The sequence below is a fragment of the Rhamphochromis longiceps genome, linkage group LG3 (assembly GCF_057381845.1).
Source record: "Rhamphochromis longiceps isolate RC_006_pf linkage group LG3, R_longiceps_female_GT1.1, whole genome shotgun sequence".
Taxonomy (NCBI): Eukaryota; Metazoa; Chordata; class Actinopteri; order Cichliformes; family Cichlidae; genus Rhamphochromis; species Rhamphochromis longiceps.
Genome location: NC_140559.1, coordinates 37,075,091 through 37,096,258, shown reverse-complemented (window position 1 = coordinate 37,096,258; position 21,168 = coordinate 37,075,091). Strand labels below are relative to the sequence as shown.

At 41.8% G+C, this 21,168-nt stretch overlaps 1 protein-coding gene across 3 annotated transcripts in view; it reads left to right on the top strand.

Annotated features, from left to right (window-relative positions):
• The window catches only part of LOC146674449 (phosphatidylinositol-binding clathrin assembly protein), a 113,841-nt gene that overhangs the window by 25,825 nt on the left and 66,848 nt on the right, over positions 1-21,168 (top strand). For all 3 annotated transcript variants that reach the window (XR_014909275.1, XM_085396018.1, XM_085396010.1), the window contains exon 2: positions 3,060-3,202. Coding sequence is in view for 2 of the 3 variants with exons in the window: in XM_085396018.1 (XP_085252144.1) it covers positions 3,060-3,202 (143 nt within the window). In the remaining variant the exon portion in view is untranslated. The remainder of the gene's footprint in view (positions 1-3,059; positions 3,203-21,168) is intronic.

Below are 21,168 nucleotides of genomic sequence, written 5' to 3'. Positions count from 1 at the left end.
AAGGTGAGTCTGGCTGTGAGAGCGTTTTCAGTCCAGCTGCACTCTGTTAGCCACTAAATGTTGTTCTGTTTGGCTAAATGCAGCTGTGCTGTGTTACATTATTCTACTCTCATTTGTATTGACCGCATAGCAGACTGCTTGGTGTGTGTGTGTGTGTGTGTGTGTGTGTGTGTTAGGGGGTAAGTGGGAGAGGTAGCATGTTGAGTGAATGATTGATACGGGACTGGGAGTCTGCTGTGGAATGTTACTGTAAGTGTGTGTGTGAGTACTTGAGGGAGATGATGGGTTAAGTGAGTGAAGGTATGATTCTTTATTGAATGAAGGCACGCGTTCGTGCATGTGCGCATGCACACCTGATTATGGTGATGAAGTTCCCCGTCGGGAGTCTCTCCCGCTACAGTCCTCGAGTAGTTTAATGAGAAGCTGTTTCCGTAGTTACCAGGTGTGCGAGCCGGCAGCTCATAACGTCCTGCGGTGAAGAATAAAAGATGGCGAGAGAGAGGCGAAGGAATGAAAGTGGTTGAGGACGCCAGAGAAATGAAACAGAAAACACCCTGATATCTGGTGTGAATGATCAATTTAACCGTGTGTGTCTGTATTGATGTTTGTGCTCGAGAGGCTCGCTGAGGGCGTTGCACGCGGCGAGCGGAGACACTGAATCTGTGTAATAAGCTAGAAGACCTTCAAATCGATCTCCATTTAAAGTGGTAGGAACAGCAAGGTGGGGCCAAGCTGTTAGGTTCTGGTCAGATCATATTAGGCATCTCTTGGGATGAAGTAAAAGCTAAAGAGAATTTTATGCAATGGGGGAAACATCCCTAGCTCAATAAGCACCTTTTATTTATTCTTTGTTTAAAAATAAATAAATCTAGGGCGTCTGTCAGTTTCCTGTTTTCTCTAAAGTGGTAAAAAAATGTGCATATTTTAAGTGTTTGAAGCAGCTAAACAAGAAAAAGTTGGTGCTCTTCTCTTCCTGGAGTAACTCTTTGTGTGTGTGTGTGTGTGTGTAAAAATTATAAACTAGTTTATGTTTAACACATTAGTGGTTGCGTAGGCTGTTGCCTCTTTTAATCAGAATACTTTATTAATCCCTAAGGAAAATTATGTGGGTTACAGTTGCTCCAAGACAGTAACAGTAATAGACTGAACTAATTAAATAATATGTTACAGAATTTACAAATTTAAGAAACGGCACTCTGAGCACCTGTACTGAGGTATCATTGGAATGCTGGTAAAGACAAACATAATCATACACTCATGTCTTCAACCCGTCCGTGCACGCTCAGCATGCCAGGTCACAAAAATTAAGAGGTGCACAACAAGAAATCACTTCCAGATGGCAACAATGTAAATTAAAACTGCATAAATTAACATAAACTACATTTGATGTGGTAGCTTTCCCTGGCAGAGCTTGCTCTGGGACTCGTTTGATTTTATTTTTTGAAGGGCTTTTTAAATCTGTGTGGATGTTTCTCCTGTTTGTATAAAAGCATCTAGTTTCCTCATGCCACACATGCTTCCCAGGTCAGACACCTGTTACATAGAAAGCTTTTCTTCTGTTTTTGTAGTTTTAATAGACGTATTATTATTATCATCTTCCAAAAATCAAGTACAAATTTATGTAACAATCGTTGAAACTTGAGTTATTAATTTAACAGCTATTTAAATATTCACAAATCACAACCATCCGTAATCATCCCTGTACAGTTTGGATTTTGCTAATTTAGTCATACCTGCCAACACACCTGTTTTTTCCTGGGTCCTTTAAGGCAGTCTTATAGTCTCCTGCCTCTTAGCTGTTCAACATAGAATTTGTTTTTTCCTCACTGGGCCAGTAGGTCAGACTTTCACTGGCCCAAAAAACCCTTTTGAATTACTTTATATAATAAACTAACTTAATCTCTAAAACATACCATCATTTTCTTAGGAGGGTTTTCAGAAAGAAAGGAGGAGTGAATGCTGTGCCCCTCACCCGCCGCATGTCTTGCTGCTAGAAAGAGACATCATGCCTGCCAGCAGCTTGCAGCAAAGGTTATGAGAAATGCCAAATTGAGAGACCTAAGAAGTTTACCTGTACACACAGCTTTGATTTTAGCTGCTTCTTCATTTCCTTGTGCTGTCTGTGTCTGTGTGGTGGATGAAAACAGCTAAAAAGATCACTTTTCTTGACACTTAAACTTTCTGAACATGCTGTTTTATTTTAATGTGAAAATACTGTAGTATATTACTACCCGTACTACTACCCTGTGGTGTAAGAAAAATACATTAATTCCTGATGGTTCATTTCACCCAGTACCCGTGAAAGGTGAACAGATCTGTGGAAATACTGTTTACATATTTTTTTTTCTTAAAAAAAAACAGCAGCTGGTTGGTCAACTTGCCCAACATATGTTTGTTATGTTGAACCCTGATGATGCCAGTATTGCACAGACTTAACCTGCAAAGATAATCCCACACCTCCATGAATAATGTTCACATTACTGGAGTATTTGCTGAAAGTTAACATTTAATTAACATTAAACTCTAACAAAAAATTGCCTCATTATAAAAATCTAATGCCAGACTTTGGTGGAAAGTTAAAGCAGTGATGTAACACTATATACTGTAAAAGACCTGTTTTGAGATTATTTCTGAGATCTGCCAGTTTGGTTTTTTTTTATTATATTTTGACAGTCATACAGTCGAAGGTTCAGTTTTCCTCCAGGTTGGGTGAATGAATGACACGTGAGCTTCTGCTAAGATGTCGAGAGCAGAGAAGAGGGTAAAGGTGCAGCAGAGTAAGAGTCAAAAGAAGACGACAAATAGTTCTGTGGGTAGCACCTGTCCTTCAGGCTTCTTTCACTTAAGAATTCAGATGAAATTCGTGCTCTGTTTGTTGGTCCTTGCTGTGTGTCTGCATTTTTTTTTTTCTCTGTGTGAAAAGTAATTTGGCATTGTGTCGGTCAGGGTTATCTTTAAAAGCTTCTCATCACTGCTCTTTGTTCTGTTGTCTTGTGTAAGCTTCTCTTCTTCTCTCATTTTCTTGTTGGTTTTTTTTTTTTTTTTTGTGTCCTGGCCAGATCTGATCCACTGCACCAATGAGATGAACGTGAACATTCCCCAGCTGGCGGACACGCTGTTTGAGCGCACAGCCAACTCCAGCTGGGTGGTGGTCTTCAAAGCTCTTATCACCACCCACCACCTCATGATGTACGGCAACGAGGTAGGAGACATCACACACACACACACACATACTGACACAAACAAAAGCCCTCCAGGGCAGTCAGAGCAAGCTACATCAATAAGTGATATTATTACTCAACCCTGTCTCAACCCACACACTCATAAATCCGAACATACACAGATTTTAAAAAGTCTTTTATTCATGTCTGTGCATTGTGATCAACATCAGCGGAGTGGGAGGGTGGCCGACCCGTATGGGACGTAAACAGCATGCACAGTAACTGAGGATGTATATATTGGACACGAGGCGTGAGTGATTGAAGTAGCTGTGGAGCGCTGAGAAATTAATTAGCTCAGCCAGAGGCTAGATGGGGGACGAGGATGGAAGCAAAAGAATAATCAAATAATTTAACTTCATAAAAAAACATGCTTGGAAGCAGGAAGAATAACCCAGCTGGGTCTCTCCATGGGTTTGCCGGCATTCAAAGACAAATCTGAAATGAAAGCCCAAGCAAACCTTTCTTTGTTCATGAGAACTTTTTTTTTTCATTAATTATGAGGTCTGATAAGGACCCGTGTACACAAAATGTCAGTTTATATGCAGCAGTACAGATTTTAATAAAGAGATCTGTGTTTATTTTATTAAGGTTTTTACTTAGTGAACCGCTTACTGTACAATACTGAGCTTTTAATTTGGTATTATTTTATTTAGAGCTTATTTACTGAGCTTCTCCTGTTTTTTCTGCTTAAATATCAAGTTTATTTATTTACCTATTTTTGCTTTTTTGGGCCATGTTCTCCTCTCTCATTGTATTTATTTTACTAAGCAGTCTAAGTCATCATTATTGATTGACTTTAACCCTAACCCCAATGGTAGGTTCAATTCCAAATTGAAAGTCGGAATTTTCAGCTGAACCCCGTCAGACTTCAGACTTGGAAAGTTGGAGCAGCTGATGGCGGCAGTTAACATAAACATGATTAAAACTGTAGAACTTGTAATCTCGACTGCTAGTGTTGTGTGTTTGTTACTTACTGAAAAAGCCCCACAGAGAGTGCTGACCAGGCTCTGTCCTTGAATGTGCTGCAGTGATGTTTTTAAGGAGTTAAAAAAAAAAAAGCATTATGCTTTACTGCTAGTGATGCACGAATGGCTCTGCCTTGCTAAGGAGCTAGGGAAATAAACTGGCTATCCAACAGTATAGGATTTTTGCCAAGAAGGCTTGCTACGGTGACAAAATCCTCACTACTTGTGTTAAGTTTGTAATTTTTCCAACTCATCACTCTCAGTCCAGCTGCTGGAGATGTTGATCTATCTGTATGAGACCAGTTGTCAACCATCTGGCAACCGCTGATCACTGCGGGCAGGGCGGGGGGGGTGTCACAATCAGACTGATTGTGACTGATTGCTGCTGTCTTTGGAGTGAAATTACTTGCAAAGTGGTTTACTTTCCTGCACCAAAACCCTCCCTGAGGTTGCTTTGGTTGCTAGCACATTGCCTTGGTCACCATGGTAGCTTTGCATACCAGACGCCAACTGGGCTGCTTACACCACTAAACTACCCGACAAGCGGTAGCAAAACCCTGCAAGTTGATACGTGTCATGCAAACTACAGCAGACATGGGTAATCTGCTAGCAACAGTGCAGCTTTTTACTTCACCAGCTGGACAGGGAATGCACCCCCCCCCCCCCTCTTAATAACCTGTAGTTGCTAAGGGGTCAGTCTCCAGGGCTGTGTGATTGAGGCCTTAACTTTATTTATATTTTTTTCCCCCTGGTCATCCAGTAATGGTTTTGAGAAGCACTGCCATAACATGTACTACAATCCTTTGTCCAGGTAAAAGTGTTGTTTTTTTTCCCCCTCTTTGTGAAAAAAAGAGGTCACTTATTTACTTATGTAGTAAATATATTCATCTTATAGATGGTAATAGAACTATGCAACCACTTTCAAATTCATGCAGTGTACAAAAGTCACAGCTGGCTACCTAACCAGATCTTGTTTATCTCTAGCAACATTATGCGAGCGGAAATGTTGGTTCGCTTGACAAACTTCTTCACCACCTGACATAATCCAAGATACTTGCTTCTGTGAAATGTTCTGTTATTGAGTTAAGCAATCATTAAATCCTGTAATGGCACAAAGAAAATGTGTAAAACAGAGGCAGGTAAAAGCATGCAAGTCACCTTTGTTGTTGATGCATGCAGTGCATATGCTGGTTGTTGCATAAGATGCATTACACAGATTGCACACAGTGCTGCATAATAGTTCATGACACTGTGTGTTTGTGTCTCATCACTGTTTTTGCTGCAAGTAGCTTGCACATTTGCAGTAAATAGCAGTGGAGCGCTGCATGAGGTTCATTTGGCGGTTGTGGTTATCATTAATAACAGTGGTTCTCTGGAAGTCACACCCAGTGCAGTTTCTCCTTCTTTGTGGTGAACTCTGCTGTGGTTTTTACCTTTCCGTTTCACACCAACCTTTAAAAATGTCCGTCTTTGACCTAAGATTGTCTCTATGCCCAGAGGTGATGATGTTGTTGGCTTGTAGAAGGACTGCACACAAAAGCGACTCTGCCTCTGCTATGGTTAAATACTCAGAATCCTTCCCTCTGCATTGGTGGAAAGCTATTTAGACACCAGTGCTGCACCAAAAGCTGGCCCTAACTCCTGCCTGATGCTCCTGCTAGTTTCATAATGCTGAATGCAACTTTTCTGAATTGAGTAGTAGATGGTGGAAAAAAAGAAACTTTCTATCATTTAGCTGTCTATCACTTAATTATTTTGGTGTAGGGGTGAGGGGTCTTTTCCATTAGAACAGCTTTAAAACCTATGAACATACAGTTAAATGTAAGAAAATCTATATCCTCCCTTATACAGTGGGTGAGACTGGAGTGTTTGCTGGACCAATTCTGGCCTCAGACCTTATGTTGCACGCTCCTGGTTTAGGAAATGTAAACGTTTTGCTTCCAAGCTATTAGCTTAGCTCTCAGTCTGTTGCTGTTATGCAATGTTTTTGCGTAGCGATAATTTGGGAGCTTTGGTAGATTAACTTTGGACGGAGGCGGAATAGTTGGTTCCCCCTTTTTCCTGTTTTTTTGTGAAAGCTAGCTAGCACGCCGCTTACTCATATTTATTGTGCAAACGCCAAAGTGACATAAATCTCCACTAACTCTCGCTAAGAATACGAAAATGAGGAAATTCTCTAAAATGTCGAATGATTCCTCTAAAAGAGCAAGCCGCTCTGTGGATTGTTGTCATTCTTCATCCATCAGATATAAGTAGATAACAGTCAGCTATGAAATGGTGGGTAGTTAAGCTTGTTTGCAAATACACTGTGTACTGTAGGATCAAAAAAAAATACCATGCACTTGTATACAAACACTCCCAAACGCCGACACTCCCTGCACCGCATTCCTTTCAATATCAGTCAGTATGGGGAAGCATCGCTTCCTTGTTTTGCCAAGATCAGTTTTGTCCACATTACATAACATTTCCTGTTGGAGGTGCATTGTTTGATTGCGCCAATCTAAAGTTCCTCTGAAAAATGAGGAAGACTTGGGAGTGAGGCAATTGCATTTTTGGTGTTTTGCTAGAAACCTCTTCCTGACTGGCAGTATTTTAGGTTCAGAGCATTAGTCACAATACTCCAGAATTAGCTGTTGCGTTGAAAGCACCAGTGCAGCAGAGACAAACTGACACACTAAAAAAAAAAAAAAAAAAAAAGAATAAGTCAAGACCTTAGTTAAGAGAGACATCAGCAGGTACCTCCATCCTGTTTGATTGCTCAAGCTGTGGAAATTCCTGCAACATTTCTGATAAATCAAATCATGCTAAGTAGGTCACTGCAGAGCAGCAGGAAGCGGTTTAGAGGTATTCCCGAACTGTAGGCTGATTTATCTCGGAGCTGTCGCTGTCAGAAGGAACCCGTTTGATGTTGACGTCTCACCTACAGTGATAGCAGCAGCACACTAGTTTCTAATTTCTGTGTTACTAACGAAGAGCTTGCAGTCAGTGTGTCTTCCTGTGTTTATTTCTGCTGTGGCATATTTAAAAAAATCTAATCAATCTTTCTTTATATTACTGTCTTTCCACCTTTTCATTGTCCCCAATCCATCATGGAGCCATAATACTGAAGTAATAGGCATCATCTTTTTGTGTTTGCATGTAAAGACTAGTTAATGCATTGGGTTTTTTTTTTTTAGATTAGCTTTGCCTGTACGACCTTGTTGAGAGGTTATTAAATGTGTAAAATAAGAGTGATGCACCGAATCGCTAATAGTAGGGAGATGCACTCCTCCTGCTTTAGCCCCGTGGAGCGAGGCTTCCGGCTGTAGTAGAGACAAGACTGTGTACTCATCAGCCTGCATTCATCAGACCTGTCAGGACACTGGTGCTGACTAGGGCTCAGCAGCCAGGTGTCCCTGCTCCCTCACGGTCGTCCCATCCATTACAGTCAGAGCTGAGAGAAATCCGGCCGTAAAATTAGAAACCAAAGACCCGCAGAATTGGGGTCAATAGACTGTACATTCCCCTTCAGATCAACACTGCTGAGCACTTGCAGCTTGTCTGGCACACTAAAGATGGCCACGTTCGGCTTCTGACGAACGATCTCGTAGTAAAGATCGTGACGAGTGGTGTGAGTCTTGATGTAAAAGGAAATGACATCATGTAGGTTTCACCCTGAAAAGTAATTTCCTTGGTTTTAAAGAACTGCTAATCCCAAAATAATTGCATCTGTCTGGGTTTTCGGGGGCATTATTTAGTCTCCCAGGTACTCTGAGCTGTGCTTATTAATGGATGATCTGATATCCTCGTGTCGGTGTTGTTCCCACATCATCATAATAAATGTTGTTCCAGGTTCAACGTTGCAAGTGACCAATCACATTGTTGTGACGTCCCCCTTTTGTGCCTTTGAAAATACCGCCTTAAAAAAAATCTACTTCACTTGCGAGAAGAGAAACCGCTTCTGTCCGCCCATCCAGGAACTTAAATTCTTTGCATTTCAGGATAATTGTCTTTAATAAACGGTAAGCATTATACATATTGTCCTTACAGAGGCGGTTTCTCCTCGCAAGTGAAGTAGATTTTTTGAAGGCGTTTGTTTTTTTCCGAGGTCGCGGATGATGTCAGGAGAAGGTGATTGGTCACTTGCAATGTTGAACCTGCAGTAACATGTACTACAATCCTTCACATAAGGTCTTCACTGAGATTAAAACATTTTTTTCTTGTAGGGGAGATCTTTTTGTGAAAAACTAGCTTTGGCACTACTTCCTTACTTGTGGGACTACATTTGTTTTTCATACACAATGATCAGTCGTTGCTCATGTACAACTCACCATTCAGCTCAAAGCACACTACATTCACGGTGCGATACCGGCGGTTGCAAAAAGATTGTCTGTAGGATGTGACCTCTGACTTAGACCATTAACTCATCAGGAAAGTGCTTATGGCGGTCACGTCCGATATGCTCATTCAAGTCCATGTTGAATAAAACGACTTGTGGCTGACAAGTCATTAACAATGAGCGTGTGGTTTCAGTCTGATCCACACCTCACTCCTCGCATCCGCTTTCACAACAGCACAGTCATCAGTGGATTTTGCAAATCAATTGGTGATGTCGCATTTTTATGCTTTCTAAGGTTTTATGAGTCAGTTACAATTTAGCGTAATTTCACTGCTAGGTGTGACATAACTGGCAGCACGATGACAGGTAAAGGGAAGAAAAAGTATGTTTCAGCAAAATAATTGGGCAGCTCAGGCCAATGAATGTGCTGTTGCCAAGCAGAATTTCAAGTGTAACTGAAGCAAACAGTTACTAATAGCTTGTGTTTTTCTTGCTATTAATAGTCTATTTTCACGCTTCATATGCTCACCGCCTACTCTACCTGAGCCTGGTTCTGTTGGAGGTTTCTTCCTGTTAGAAGGGAGTTTTCCCTTCCTACTCCAAAGTGCTTGCTCATAGAGGGTCATAGGGTTTCTGTTTTCTTTGTATTATTGTAGGGTCTTTACCTCACAACATAAGGCGCCTTAAAGTGACTGTTGTTGTGATTTGGAGTTATACTGGATAAATTAAATTGAAGTTAAATTAAGACCGGCAGCAGGATGCTGAAGTGATGCTGGTTGTGCAGGACTCAATAGAATGAGGGGTGGGAATTTAAAAAAATAAAAAATGCCAATGAAAATGTTCAACAGTAACAAAGATAGTAATTCATGGTAGACCAGAACTTTCCCTCCTTGCACAGTGTGGGCGCAACATTGGGCCAACTGACTGACCGGAACTGACCAATCATGTTGTCTGAGTATTTAGTTAGCATTAGCTAAGAAGTTAGCTAAAGCTATTGAAAACGATCAGAAGCAAACCAACATGAGTAACCTAAATTTGACTAACAGCAAACCTAACTTGATTATTAATTTTTGAAATATAACAAATATTAAGACTTAAAGTGCAATTGGTCAGTTGCAATATTGATCCTGGGCCAACGTTATTGTGATGATGCCAGAACAACACGGGAAATGTGCCCACTGTTGGCAGCAACTACCTAAAACTACCTGCATACTAACCTGAAGATGTTACAGTTCAATGAATTGGCCAGATTAAACATCAGAAATCATGCAAATAAATGAATGAATAAAACACGATATATTGGACATGTTTCATGAGTACAGAAGCAGGAACACTGGAATGAAGCAAAAATAAATAAAGGTGGTGGTAGTGAAAGACAGTGTTTCTGAACTTGTCATTAAGCATCCTTTAGCTGCCATCTCATGTTATCTCAGGGGGCAGTTTTATGTGAGGGATTATGAATGTGTTTGCATGAATGAGGCTTGTAGTGGTGTTGAGTGCTCAACTACATTAGAAAATCTCTATATGAGAACTTTAACCTTGTTTGTATTTTATAAACCATTTAAAACGTTTCGTTTCTGCTTTAACTCGGCGGTACATCGATACTACAAGTGTTTGCCTTGCCTTCCTCTGCATCTGTGCTCAACTAACTGTAAATCAGCAGACCGTAATATCTGAGCATATTTAAATTTGGTCTGCTGTTGCATTCGTTGTAGGGTGCAGCCATTTTAAATGCTGCCCATTTTACTGTGGTAATATATTCAGCCCTTGCTTTCAAATCGAATGTGGGAATTTACCATTCGGAGCAAATAGCAGGTGAATTAACTTTTAATTTCTCATCTTTGCCTCAGCTGCCATATTTGTGAAGGGGGCTTTTGGATCGTGATTAGAGTAAAAGTGCATTTTCTCTGTGTGCGTGTGGGTGTGTGGTGGGTATTGATATTCATTCAATTCAATTCACCTCCAGTTTTTTCCGCCTTGCTCAGAAGCTGTGCTGACTCGCTCCCTGGTGACACTGAATCTTGCAAGCGATCAAGAGTCAGTCAATATCTTTGATCACGATTTCACTTCTGTGCCTCTACAAAGCCAATTTGCGAGTATGTCTTGCAGAAACACAGCTGTGGTATTTGGAGTTTCTCCCTCCCACCTCATTGTTTCTACTTCTGGGTGTTCGTGACAGGCACTCACACAGCGCCAGATAAAGTCTGAACTTTCCTAATTAATAAATGCATAGATTAGATTCAGCATTAACCACAGACAGAGATTTGATGTGTGCCTAGGCCTGTCTGACTTTGGTCTCAGTTGTTGTGCCTCTGCTTTCCAAGCCTTTGTACGATGGGCCAATATGTACTAAAAACAACCAGCAGGAAACCCCAAACAATGGCTGAGACAGCCAATTTCCATCGCTTCTCTCCCAATCGGTCCTCCTCTCTCTTCCCTCCAGGGAGGCTGTTAGTCTCTCCTGGGAGCGTTTAATGCTTAGACCACCTAATCAAGGATAAAACTCAATGGAGAGAAAGGAAGGACATAGGAGAAAATAAAGAAGAGAGAATTATGTTCATGTAATTACGAGAATAGTTAGAAAGATGAACGAGAATAAGCAAGTGCTTAAGAGAGATGGCGAGTCGAGGGTCATATAGAAGTCAGTGTTTTTAAAATTGATTTTTTTTTTTTTTAAAAGGCTAAAAGCATCTTGTTCAAATGGGTATCTGACACATAACCCTAACCCTAGCCACCTGAATTTCTCATCTTTCCCAGCATTTCTAGCCAATGATTGTCCAAAAACATTTTCCCCCACATTTATTGATGTAAAGTTATCGCTGATAATGCTTACTTTATTTTAAGATTTTTAATGAAGACAGTCATTTTAATAGCATGCCAATTCTAAAACAAGATACTTCTCGGGTATACACGAAATGACCAAAAACAACTCAAATGCACCCATTATCCAACGTGACATAGCATGTAAGCTAGCTACTGTGTCAGCTCTTTGATCCTTTGTGTTTTAGTGATTATGCAAATGGATAAATACTCAGTATGTGAAACCTCCACTAGAAACAGTCGATTGATCAGAAACCACACACCGTTATCACAACAAACTAAATAAATAATTGTCATCAGCATCAGTGAGTCTGTGATCAGACCGGGAGCCTGCTATGGTCCGCTTGGTCCGAGTGGCCACGTAAGGAATGACTACTTAGCCACTGGGTCTCCAGCTGCCTGCAGTGGAATATAGATAGATAGATAGATAGATAGATAGATAGATAGATAGATAGATAGATAGATAGAGATAGTTGTACAATGTAATGCAAAACTGTGTGGTCACAAAAATAGGCAGGCATGCGGATAAAAAAGGTTTCTCGTGTGAGGATTTGGGACATTATAGTACTGTCAATATTAGAGATGGCACGATACCACTTTATTATGTCTGATATCGATATCATAAATTTGGATATCTGCCGATACCCATATGTATCCGATATATAGTGTTTTTTTTTAATCAATAAAACTGTTTTGTTTGTTTTTTTGTTTTTTTTTTATATCTTGCTGCATTTTTATAAGTTCATACTCAAGTACTCGTACTCAAAAAAAAAAAAAAAAAAAAAAAAAAATAGGGAACCACCCTCCGCCTTGTGATGCTTAATCGACGTAATTGACTTTAATTTAATGCACGTGTATAAAAAAAAATACACAGAAATAAATTATTTTTCCACAATAATTAAATAGATTCAACATCTTTCTTCTACAGAATTGCAGACTGCACAGATGGTATCTTCCCAAAGGAAAAAGTACTATAGCTTACTAGGGTATATTAGACTTAATAGTTACTATATTCAGTAATGGACTTCAGATGAAAACTTTGGGTGTAAGATTCAGATAATTATTTATTAAAAGCTAGACATTTTAAATGGGAATAAGAAAGAAAAGTATGTATTTTATCATATCAGTTTTTTCTCAAATTTCTTGGTAATAACAAACTTATGGAAAAGGAAGACTTTGCCAGGTTAGGCAGAAAGGCATCCTACTACCAACTTGTTCCCATCTGAGGGTGTCAGGTACTGATGCTTGATAGATGCATGTGTGAAGTCTGCTTTAGTTTTGGCCTTAGACTGTGCACAGCAATATTGAACAACTACAGGTAGTGAGATGGTCCTCTTTAAAAGACTCATGATGCTTTAGGGGGGCTGGGTGGTAGAACAAGCATACAGCGGTTTGTTTCCTCAGGGGGTGTTTGGTACTCGGCATACTTTTGATTTTGCTGATTCATGTAATATTCACTTGTCTTTTACTGTCTTTTGGTTACTGGTTTAGACTCTAAAAGTACTTTGTCAGGTTTGGGAATAGATTGCAGCTCGGGTTAAAAAGGCCAAAGGCCATATATGACAGATTGGAAGAGAGACCCATCTCAGTATTGCCTAACCTGGTGCGTCACAGCATGGGACCCCAAAGGGCCCCGGGACTTTCCTCTGAGAACTCAGCGGCTTTGATAAAACGCCAGGTATTTGATTTGTTGGAATGAGAGCAGGCTTTTCCATTTTGTTTGCCCTAAGGTGAGATGGGAGTGTCTGTACCTTGGTTGTTGAGAGGTTTTAATTAAAACCACAAGAAACGTCAAAGGAACACCCAAGTTCTTATTAACTACCTGAGAAAAATGACTGTGTACACAGTCGTTGGTGTATCCTCTTGGCACGAGGCGTACACGAGCTTGTGACCTCCCTGAGGCTGGGTGTGTGTGACCTCCTGATCTCGAACTATGGATCTTTTTGCTTTTAAAGCAAAGGGGATAACCACTGTTTATTGCACTTTGGGGAATTATTGGTATTTGCTAACAGTGCAGGTAAAAAAAAAAAACCAACAGGTAGCTTTACTGGGTGAGTTTTTGCAGCATTTTCTTTCTCCATATTTTGTTTTTCTCTTAAACACAGTACAATATCAAAACCCCAGCAACCCAAACCTGTCACACTAAATATTTTCCACAAGTAACAGCCTTTCTGAAAGCCCACATAGTTATTCTTTGCAACTTCAAGAGATGTCACAGCACAAAGATTTGCAAGACCACAAGGTGCTGTATAACACACCGCTGTGAAAACCTTTTTCCCCCCCCCGTGTTTTCAAGGACAACACACTCAGAAAATACTACCATCATCATTTCTTCTTCAGGGCAGGATACTTGTAAGTGTCAGCTAGGAAAATTACAGTCTGATTGATTACACCTCAGTGCATCAGGAATCAGGATGGAGGGCCGTGGCTCTGTGCTTTAAAACAGGGTGCTGGAGTAGGATGGAGGGCATTGACGGTGCAGGAGGAAAGGCAGTAGGGAGGTGAGGGAGGGAGAGAGGACGCCAAGTGGGAGAGTCATTAAGGACATGAGAGGAGACAGGGACGGTCTGGCGAGGACACCGGTGAAAGTGCTGATGGTTGCAGGACACGCCGCTTTCCCTTTCCTGTGTGTGTGTGTGTGTGTGTGTGTGTGTGTGTGTGTGTGAGAGTGATGGGAAGAGATCTGGGGGGAGTGAGAAAACACTGTGTGCAAAGTTACACTACAAGTCGCCGCCGGTGTCCTAGATAGTGAACGGCCCATTTGTTTTAGTGACGTCACTAGAGCACTACAGTGCCTCAGCACCCTTTGGGATGGCGAGGACGCAGACTGTGGCAGAGATTTAAGCAAAAGGGTGAGGCGTTGTGAGTTCTTATGAAAGCCGGGCGTTTGACCGAGCGAGACGGTGCGGACTGGGAGGAAAATAAACGACAGAAAGAGAGGTGTGGAAATCTGCTGACTCAAGCACTGTGTCGAAGATCATGGGGAGGGAGGATGTTATTTGTGTTGCGTTTTGAGAGCTCGCCGTGACTCTTGATAGGGGTCACTAGTGATAATCTGAAAAGCTTGAATGCACACATGAACAAAGTCACCGCACATGTGCTTCCTATCAGCTCCTCCTGCACAGCAGTAAAGATGATTAGTGGAGAGACAGAGATTGCAGTACACGACTATAGTGTGTGCACGCTTATCTCTTATACCCAAACATCCTATCTTTAAAAAAAAAAAAAAAAAGGTGGAAACTCCAGGGTAACCCACACACGCGCTGCAAACTTCTTTATGCTCCTTCAGGCAGATAAACAAGTTTTTCCAACTCAAGTAAATTGGCTGCATCTATGTGATCAATAGAAGAAAGCAATGGGCGTGTGTGTGTTTTGTTTTGTTTGTGTGCCGCCCTCCTACTGCGCTCAGCAGATTCAGCCATCCAGAAACTTGGAGGCTACAACGAGCTCAATAGAGATTCTCCCAGCCAGTGGTGTCTGCATCTATTTTTCTTTTGTCACTTTTTCCCTGTTCAATAGCGGCTCGGGTTATTGATTTGACATAATGCTGAGCTGATTTTTTTTTCTTTTTAATTCCACTTCCAACTGTAGCCTTATGCATAGCAGGTGTGTCCATGTATGCTAAAAAGATCAGAATCAGAATACTTTATTGATCCCTGGGGGAAATTATTTTTTGTTACAGTGCTCCATTATAAACCAACATTAAGACAAGACGGACAATACACTAACTAAGAATAGTACAATATATACATACATAAGTCACTCATAAATAAATAGCTGGAAAAGAAACATGTGTAGTTGTAGCAGTAACCAGTGTGTTAAGTGGATGCGTTGTACAGGGAGATGGCCACAGGCAGGAATGATTTCCAGTGTCGTTCAGTGGTGCTTTTCGGTAATCTCAGTCTCTCACTGAACGAGCTCCTATGACTGACCAGCATGTCATGGAGTGGGTGGAAGGTGTTATCCAACATTGTCTTTATCTTGGACAGCATCCGCCTCTCCGACACCACCTTGAGGGAGTCCAGCTCCATCCCCACAATATTGCTGGCCTTACGGATTAGTTTATTAAGTCTGTTGGCATCTGCGACCCTCAGCCTGCTCCCCCAGAGATGAAAAGATGTGCATGGAGGTGAAGTAAGAGACTCAGCTTTAGGGGCGTCAACCATGGCCTCTGAATTGTCCCAACTCCAATCTGGCCTGCTGGAGGGCTTTGGAAACTTTCCTAGTGACAAAGAGCTCCTCTGTGGCCTTCATATTACACTGAAGTAACCAAGTATTACATAAACATTTAAATAACATCCATCCATCTTCTTCCGCTTATCCGGGGCCGGGTCGCAGGGGCAGCAGCCCAAGCAGAGAAGCCCAGAACCCTCCCTCTCCCCAGCCCCTTCCTCCAGCTTATCGGGGGTAACACCAAGGCGTTCCCAGGCCCGCCAAGAGATAATCTCTCCAGCGTGACCCGACCCCTACAGTGCCTCCTGCGGGTGGTGGGTCTGCAGGAAGATGGGCCCATGTCCCTTTAGTGGGCTGTACCCGCCCGGGCCCCATTGCGTAAGGCCCGGCCACCAGACGCTCACCCTCGGGCACCCTCCCCGGGCGTGGCTCCAGAGCGGGGCCCCGGTAACCCTGTCCCGGGCAGGGTGAACTGGTCCCTCAATGGTCTTTTCATATGGGTCTTCTGAATCGCTCTTTGTCTGGTCCCTCACCCAGGACCAATTTGCCATGGGAGACCCTACCAGGGTGCAAAAGCCCCCAGACAACATAGCCCCTGGGATCCCTGGGACACACAGACCCCTCCATCACGATAAGGTAGTGATTTGCGGAGGGGCATTTAAATAACAGGTTCCCATATTCTTCACTATCAACAACAGAAATTTCTATGATTTATAGTGCGTCTATACAAAAATAACCCCAGAAATTGGCAAACACTGAGCAAGCAGAACTTTAGTAACTTTACATATATTGTTCTTACAATTTAAGCCCAGCGAGTCACACTAAGAGTCTTCTTCCATTTACTACAGCAGTGTTTCTTTATCATGTGGAAAAACTGAGATGTACTATTGTACTTGAGCCACTTTTTTTTATTTTTTTATTTAGATATCGGAAGGATTCCATGTGTGGTTAAACTTAACTGGTTTCACTGGTTTTGACATCCCTATTTGAGAGGGTGATTTATGGTAAAATTACTGCTACTGCTATCAAAGCTAACAGTAGGAAATGGCAAGAGTGAGATGAGTAGACTCAGAGTAGAAAAGCGCTATATAAGAACCAGTCCATTTACCATATGAGGACCTTAGGGTCTTGTTCAAAATTTAATAGTGGGGCATTGATGTGGATGCTCTAACAGTCTGTGGTGGTTGTTTTCTGAAGTTCTGTTATGAAGCTTGAGATGAGTGTTTTCACTGTTTCCTTCTCGGCGTTTTGAAACCATATTTGATCAGTGAGCTGCAGATATGAATGAACAATTGTTGGTTCGCAGCTTTGCGGAGGGTCACAAGCCAGTTTACTAGTGCCAGTCTTGTGCTTGGATAAATAGGGAGTGTTGCATCAAGAAGAGAATCCGGCTTAAAATGTTTTCAAATCAAACACGTGTAATCAAGAATGAGATTTCCAAATCAGATGAGTCAAGGCCTGGGTTAACACAGGCAGTCTCCAGTGCTGTTGACAAGCAAGCAGGTTGCCGATGGGAAATGCACTACTGTTGGGCAAAAACAAAGGAAGAGGAGGAGGGCGGAGTAGGCATGTTAGGAGGCAGTGAGAGGAAAGGTAAGGTGGGATGTATGGACTCCAGGCAGGAGGAAGACCACAGAGAAGATTAATGGATGGAGTGAAGGACATGTAGAGGGTTGGTGTGACAGAAAGGGAGTGTAGCACTTCTTGTATTACCAGAGCTCTATTTAAAAAAAGAAAAAAAAAATCTTAAATGAAGACAAACAGCCACACAAACATCAACTGTTACAAAAAACATCATTACCATTAAGTTATGTCCTGAAAACCCCTCTTAACACAAGGCCTGATGAGCTCTACACCGCCATTAAAGACCACCGCTGTTTCTTCTTCACTGATCATCAACACACCCACAGTGCATCCACGTTTACGTGTGTGTGTGTGTGGGCACAGTTGCTTGTGAATTGGTCGTGAAGCTCCTAATCTTCCATGAAATGGCAGAAGCCCACGTTTCCAGTCATGCAGTGTGCACACTGAGTACTACCTCTCTTATTTAGCTGCTTTTTTTTTTAAGGTAATCTTGTTTTTACAGCATCCCTACTAATTGTTGCACCCTTTCTCTAAAAAGCACTGCCTGTGAGATGTGATTTTTGCTTTTTCTTTCTCCACTAGTTTCCCTTCAAGTGCCAGGTTTTATTAGTAGGACTGTAATTAGCCCTGCTGGTGCCACCACTCTATACTGTTACTGCACTTAAGACATTACATTTAACTCTATCGCTGCTTTTGATCTCTCATCAATGTGCTCTTGCAGCAAAAAAGCAGCAGAGTTCTCAAGAGATGTAACAATTTTTTTTATTTGTCTTTGGTATATTTTTTATTTATTGTTATGAAACCTGGTTTTGCTAAAAGAGAAAAACCTCCGTACTCTTCTATTAGGTTTGAACACATTTCTGACAAACTGAATGCATTTGGTAACACCTGGCACGCATATGTAAAATGAGTTGACGCTTATTAGCTACATATACATCTCTCAACAAATTGATGCATGCATAATTTTTATGAGAGCTAAATGGAAGGTGCAGGAGCAGCCTAAGCAGAGAAGCCTGGGCCTCACTCTCACTAGCCACCTCTTCTAGCTTTACTGGGGCAACGCAGAGTTGTTCCTAGACCAGTCGAGAGAGATAATCTCTCCAGCGTGTCCTGGATCTGCCCTTAAGGCATCTGCCTGGGAGGTGCCTAGGAGGCATCCTTGCCAGATATCCAAATCAACTCATCTGCCTCCTTTTGATGTGGCTTCCGAGTGACTGAACTCCTCACCCTATCTCTAACAGACGAGGCCTGCCACCCTTCAAAGAAAACTCATTTCCATCGCTTGCATCCGCAACCTTGTTCTTTTGGGTACTTCCGAGAGCTTGTGACCACAGGTGAAGGTAGGATGGTAGCTTCGCTTCCCACCCAGATCTCTCTCTCTCATTCCCACCACTTAACACTTTGCTGCACACTGCTCCAGTGTGAACTGGAGGCAACAGAACACCATCATCTGCGAAAATCGGAGATGATACTTCGAGGCCCCAGAACAGTCTAAATTTAATGTATTGGTGACTAAAACCTGCAGTGACGACTGTAGCTAGGATTATCGATTAAATTGGGAGGTGTAAGAAAACGGAAATCATTTGACTGCAGTGTGCTGTCTAATGACTTAGTGATAAAAAATTTTATCACTAGAGAGTAGTGGTTATCAGTGATCCAGAAGTAAAGCAGTCCATGAAAAATCAGCCTCGGCAAGCAAATCATCAGAAGACCAAAATCATCTAAAGGTGCAGTGGAGGTAATACATCATCAGAGTTGAGTAACAGAAGATTTCAAGCTTTTGAAATGGGTCGTAAGTTTGTTTGCTTGTTCTCAGGTGTCCAATATCATCTCAGACGCCTGAAATAATTTAAAGTCGTTGCAAGTGCCTTTAATTTACATTAACCCTCTGAGTCATAACCCTATCATAGCCCTATATTTTGGAGGTTGATCATCTGGATTATTTGGAAACAATGTGAGTGTCAGAATTATAAATTTCTTTGTCTCAATTGCCAAGACTGAGGAGAACAATGGGGGTTAACAAAGTCCCACTGTGACATAAAAAATTCAGCAGTCAGATCTGATGAAATCGGCTTCAAACCTCTGCTGACTTTGCCCCAAAGTAAGAGTTTAAATAATAATAAACTTTATTTAATATAGCACCTTTCAAAACAAAGTTACATGCTTCACAAGACGAGATGGAACTGATGAAATGGCACGCAACTGAGACACGCTTAACAATTGTACAGCATTAAGAAAGGAAAAGTAGCAATACGAGGAAAATAGAAGCAAAACAACATAAACTAATTAAAAATAATATAAAATAATGCAGGGTAGTCACTAGGAAGAGATGGTGACACTAAATAGGATTACAAAATAAAAGTAGCTCAAACTGGAAGCACTGAGAAACTGTGCTTATAGAAACGTGTTTAGAAGTGATTTTAAAAGGCGAGCGGGTCTGCGTTGATCTGATTCTCAGGGAGATTGTACCAGAGAGTGGCCATCCTAACAGAAAAGGCTCCCCATCATCTTTAGTCCTCAAACCAAGAGACTGTGGGATGGCTAGTAGAGCCTGGCTGACAGTTGTTGCATTCCCTGAACAAGTTCATGAGAGTTGTCTCTGTCTATGCAGCTACCCTTGGAACAACTCTGAAACCACGTCTTTATCGATCTATACTGAGGTTTCAAAACACCTCATTAAGGGTATGCTCTTGCCTTTATGAGGCAAAGAGTTAATATGGTCTCTTGTTGTGCATCAAATTAACCCCGAACAGTATCTGGAGATGAATTGATCAAGTTCCTACAAAGTAGAGTCTTAGTTATCTGCACACACCGGCACGGCTTTCAGTTCAACGACTGGGCGCTTCTTGTTGACGCACTGCTGAGATTCACGGGTAACTTCTTTTTAAAGTTATCGTGTTAATAAAACAAACTCTGTTGCTTTTTTCTTCAAACTTTTGTGCAGTTCTGAGCTTCAGAAGAGCTCCGTTACCTAACAATGTCTGCTGAGAAAATGAACTTTAGCTTGAATGATGTTTCCACTCCTCAGTTTGAGTACAAAGAACAGCTCTGGATAGACCCGCTGGAGGAAGTGTGAGACTATCCCAGCTACGACACTCTTTGCACTCGTAGTTCCCGACAGAGAAACGTCAGGAAAATTAAGTTGCTCCTGAAAACTGTATTCAGGTCGGTGTTTCAAACGGTGACTCATGTTGCTTGGCTTCCTCACTGACCTCCAGACATACTCATCATCCACCAAGACACGACTGTTCCCATGAGGCGAGGAGCCCACACACGATTAGCCTTGTCACCTTGTAGGCAATGCTATCACACACAGGCACGAACAGATCTGCAGCCACAAAAGTTTAAGTGCGGAGAAATAAATATATATAGATGTATTTAATCGTATCCCTTAATCACCCACCCGACGTGTCTTTGTGACTCAGTTCCTTTCACACTTTGATTGGATTTGGAGGCTAAATGGTTGATTGCGTAAGAGAAGGAGAAATATAGGGTTGGAGAAAAAGGGAGGAGGAGGAAATTGAAGAAGGGAGCAGAATCCTGGGAAAGATCTGGACTAGTAGCAGGCCTTTTTTTGTGTGTGCGCGTGTGCTCATGTCCACGCGTCTGTTTCCCTCCCATGCGTTTCTGTGCTTGCATAAGAGCAGCTTTCATTCAACACAGCCCGATCACGACTCATTCTTCGTGTGTTAGTCACCACCTTTCATGGAACTGGGCTTGCAGTCAGTTCTGACGATTTTGTGCATGTGTGTGTTTTTCACAGAAAGTCAAATTGAGCACAGCAGCCAAAAATAATTCCCCCGTGGACTCCCTGAACTCAGTCTGGCGATAAGTACGCCTAACTGCCTCTTTTTTTATTCTCTACAAACAGGTGTTAAAATATATATATATTTTTACTTTATTTCAGTCAGACACTCCAGACTGCCTCCTCCCGGCTGAAGTAGCCCTAAAGCCAGAAAGTAAATCCAAAATAACCAAAGCTGTTTGTACTGGGCCTGAAAGCTGTAGAGAAGATTTCACTACAAGGATCAATGATTCCTGTGCCGGCTGACGTGGTTGTTCATTGACTCTCTGTACACATTGGCAG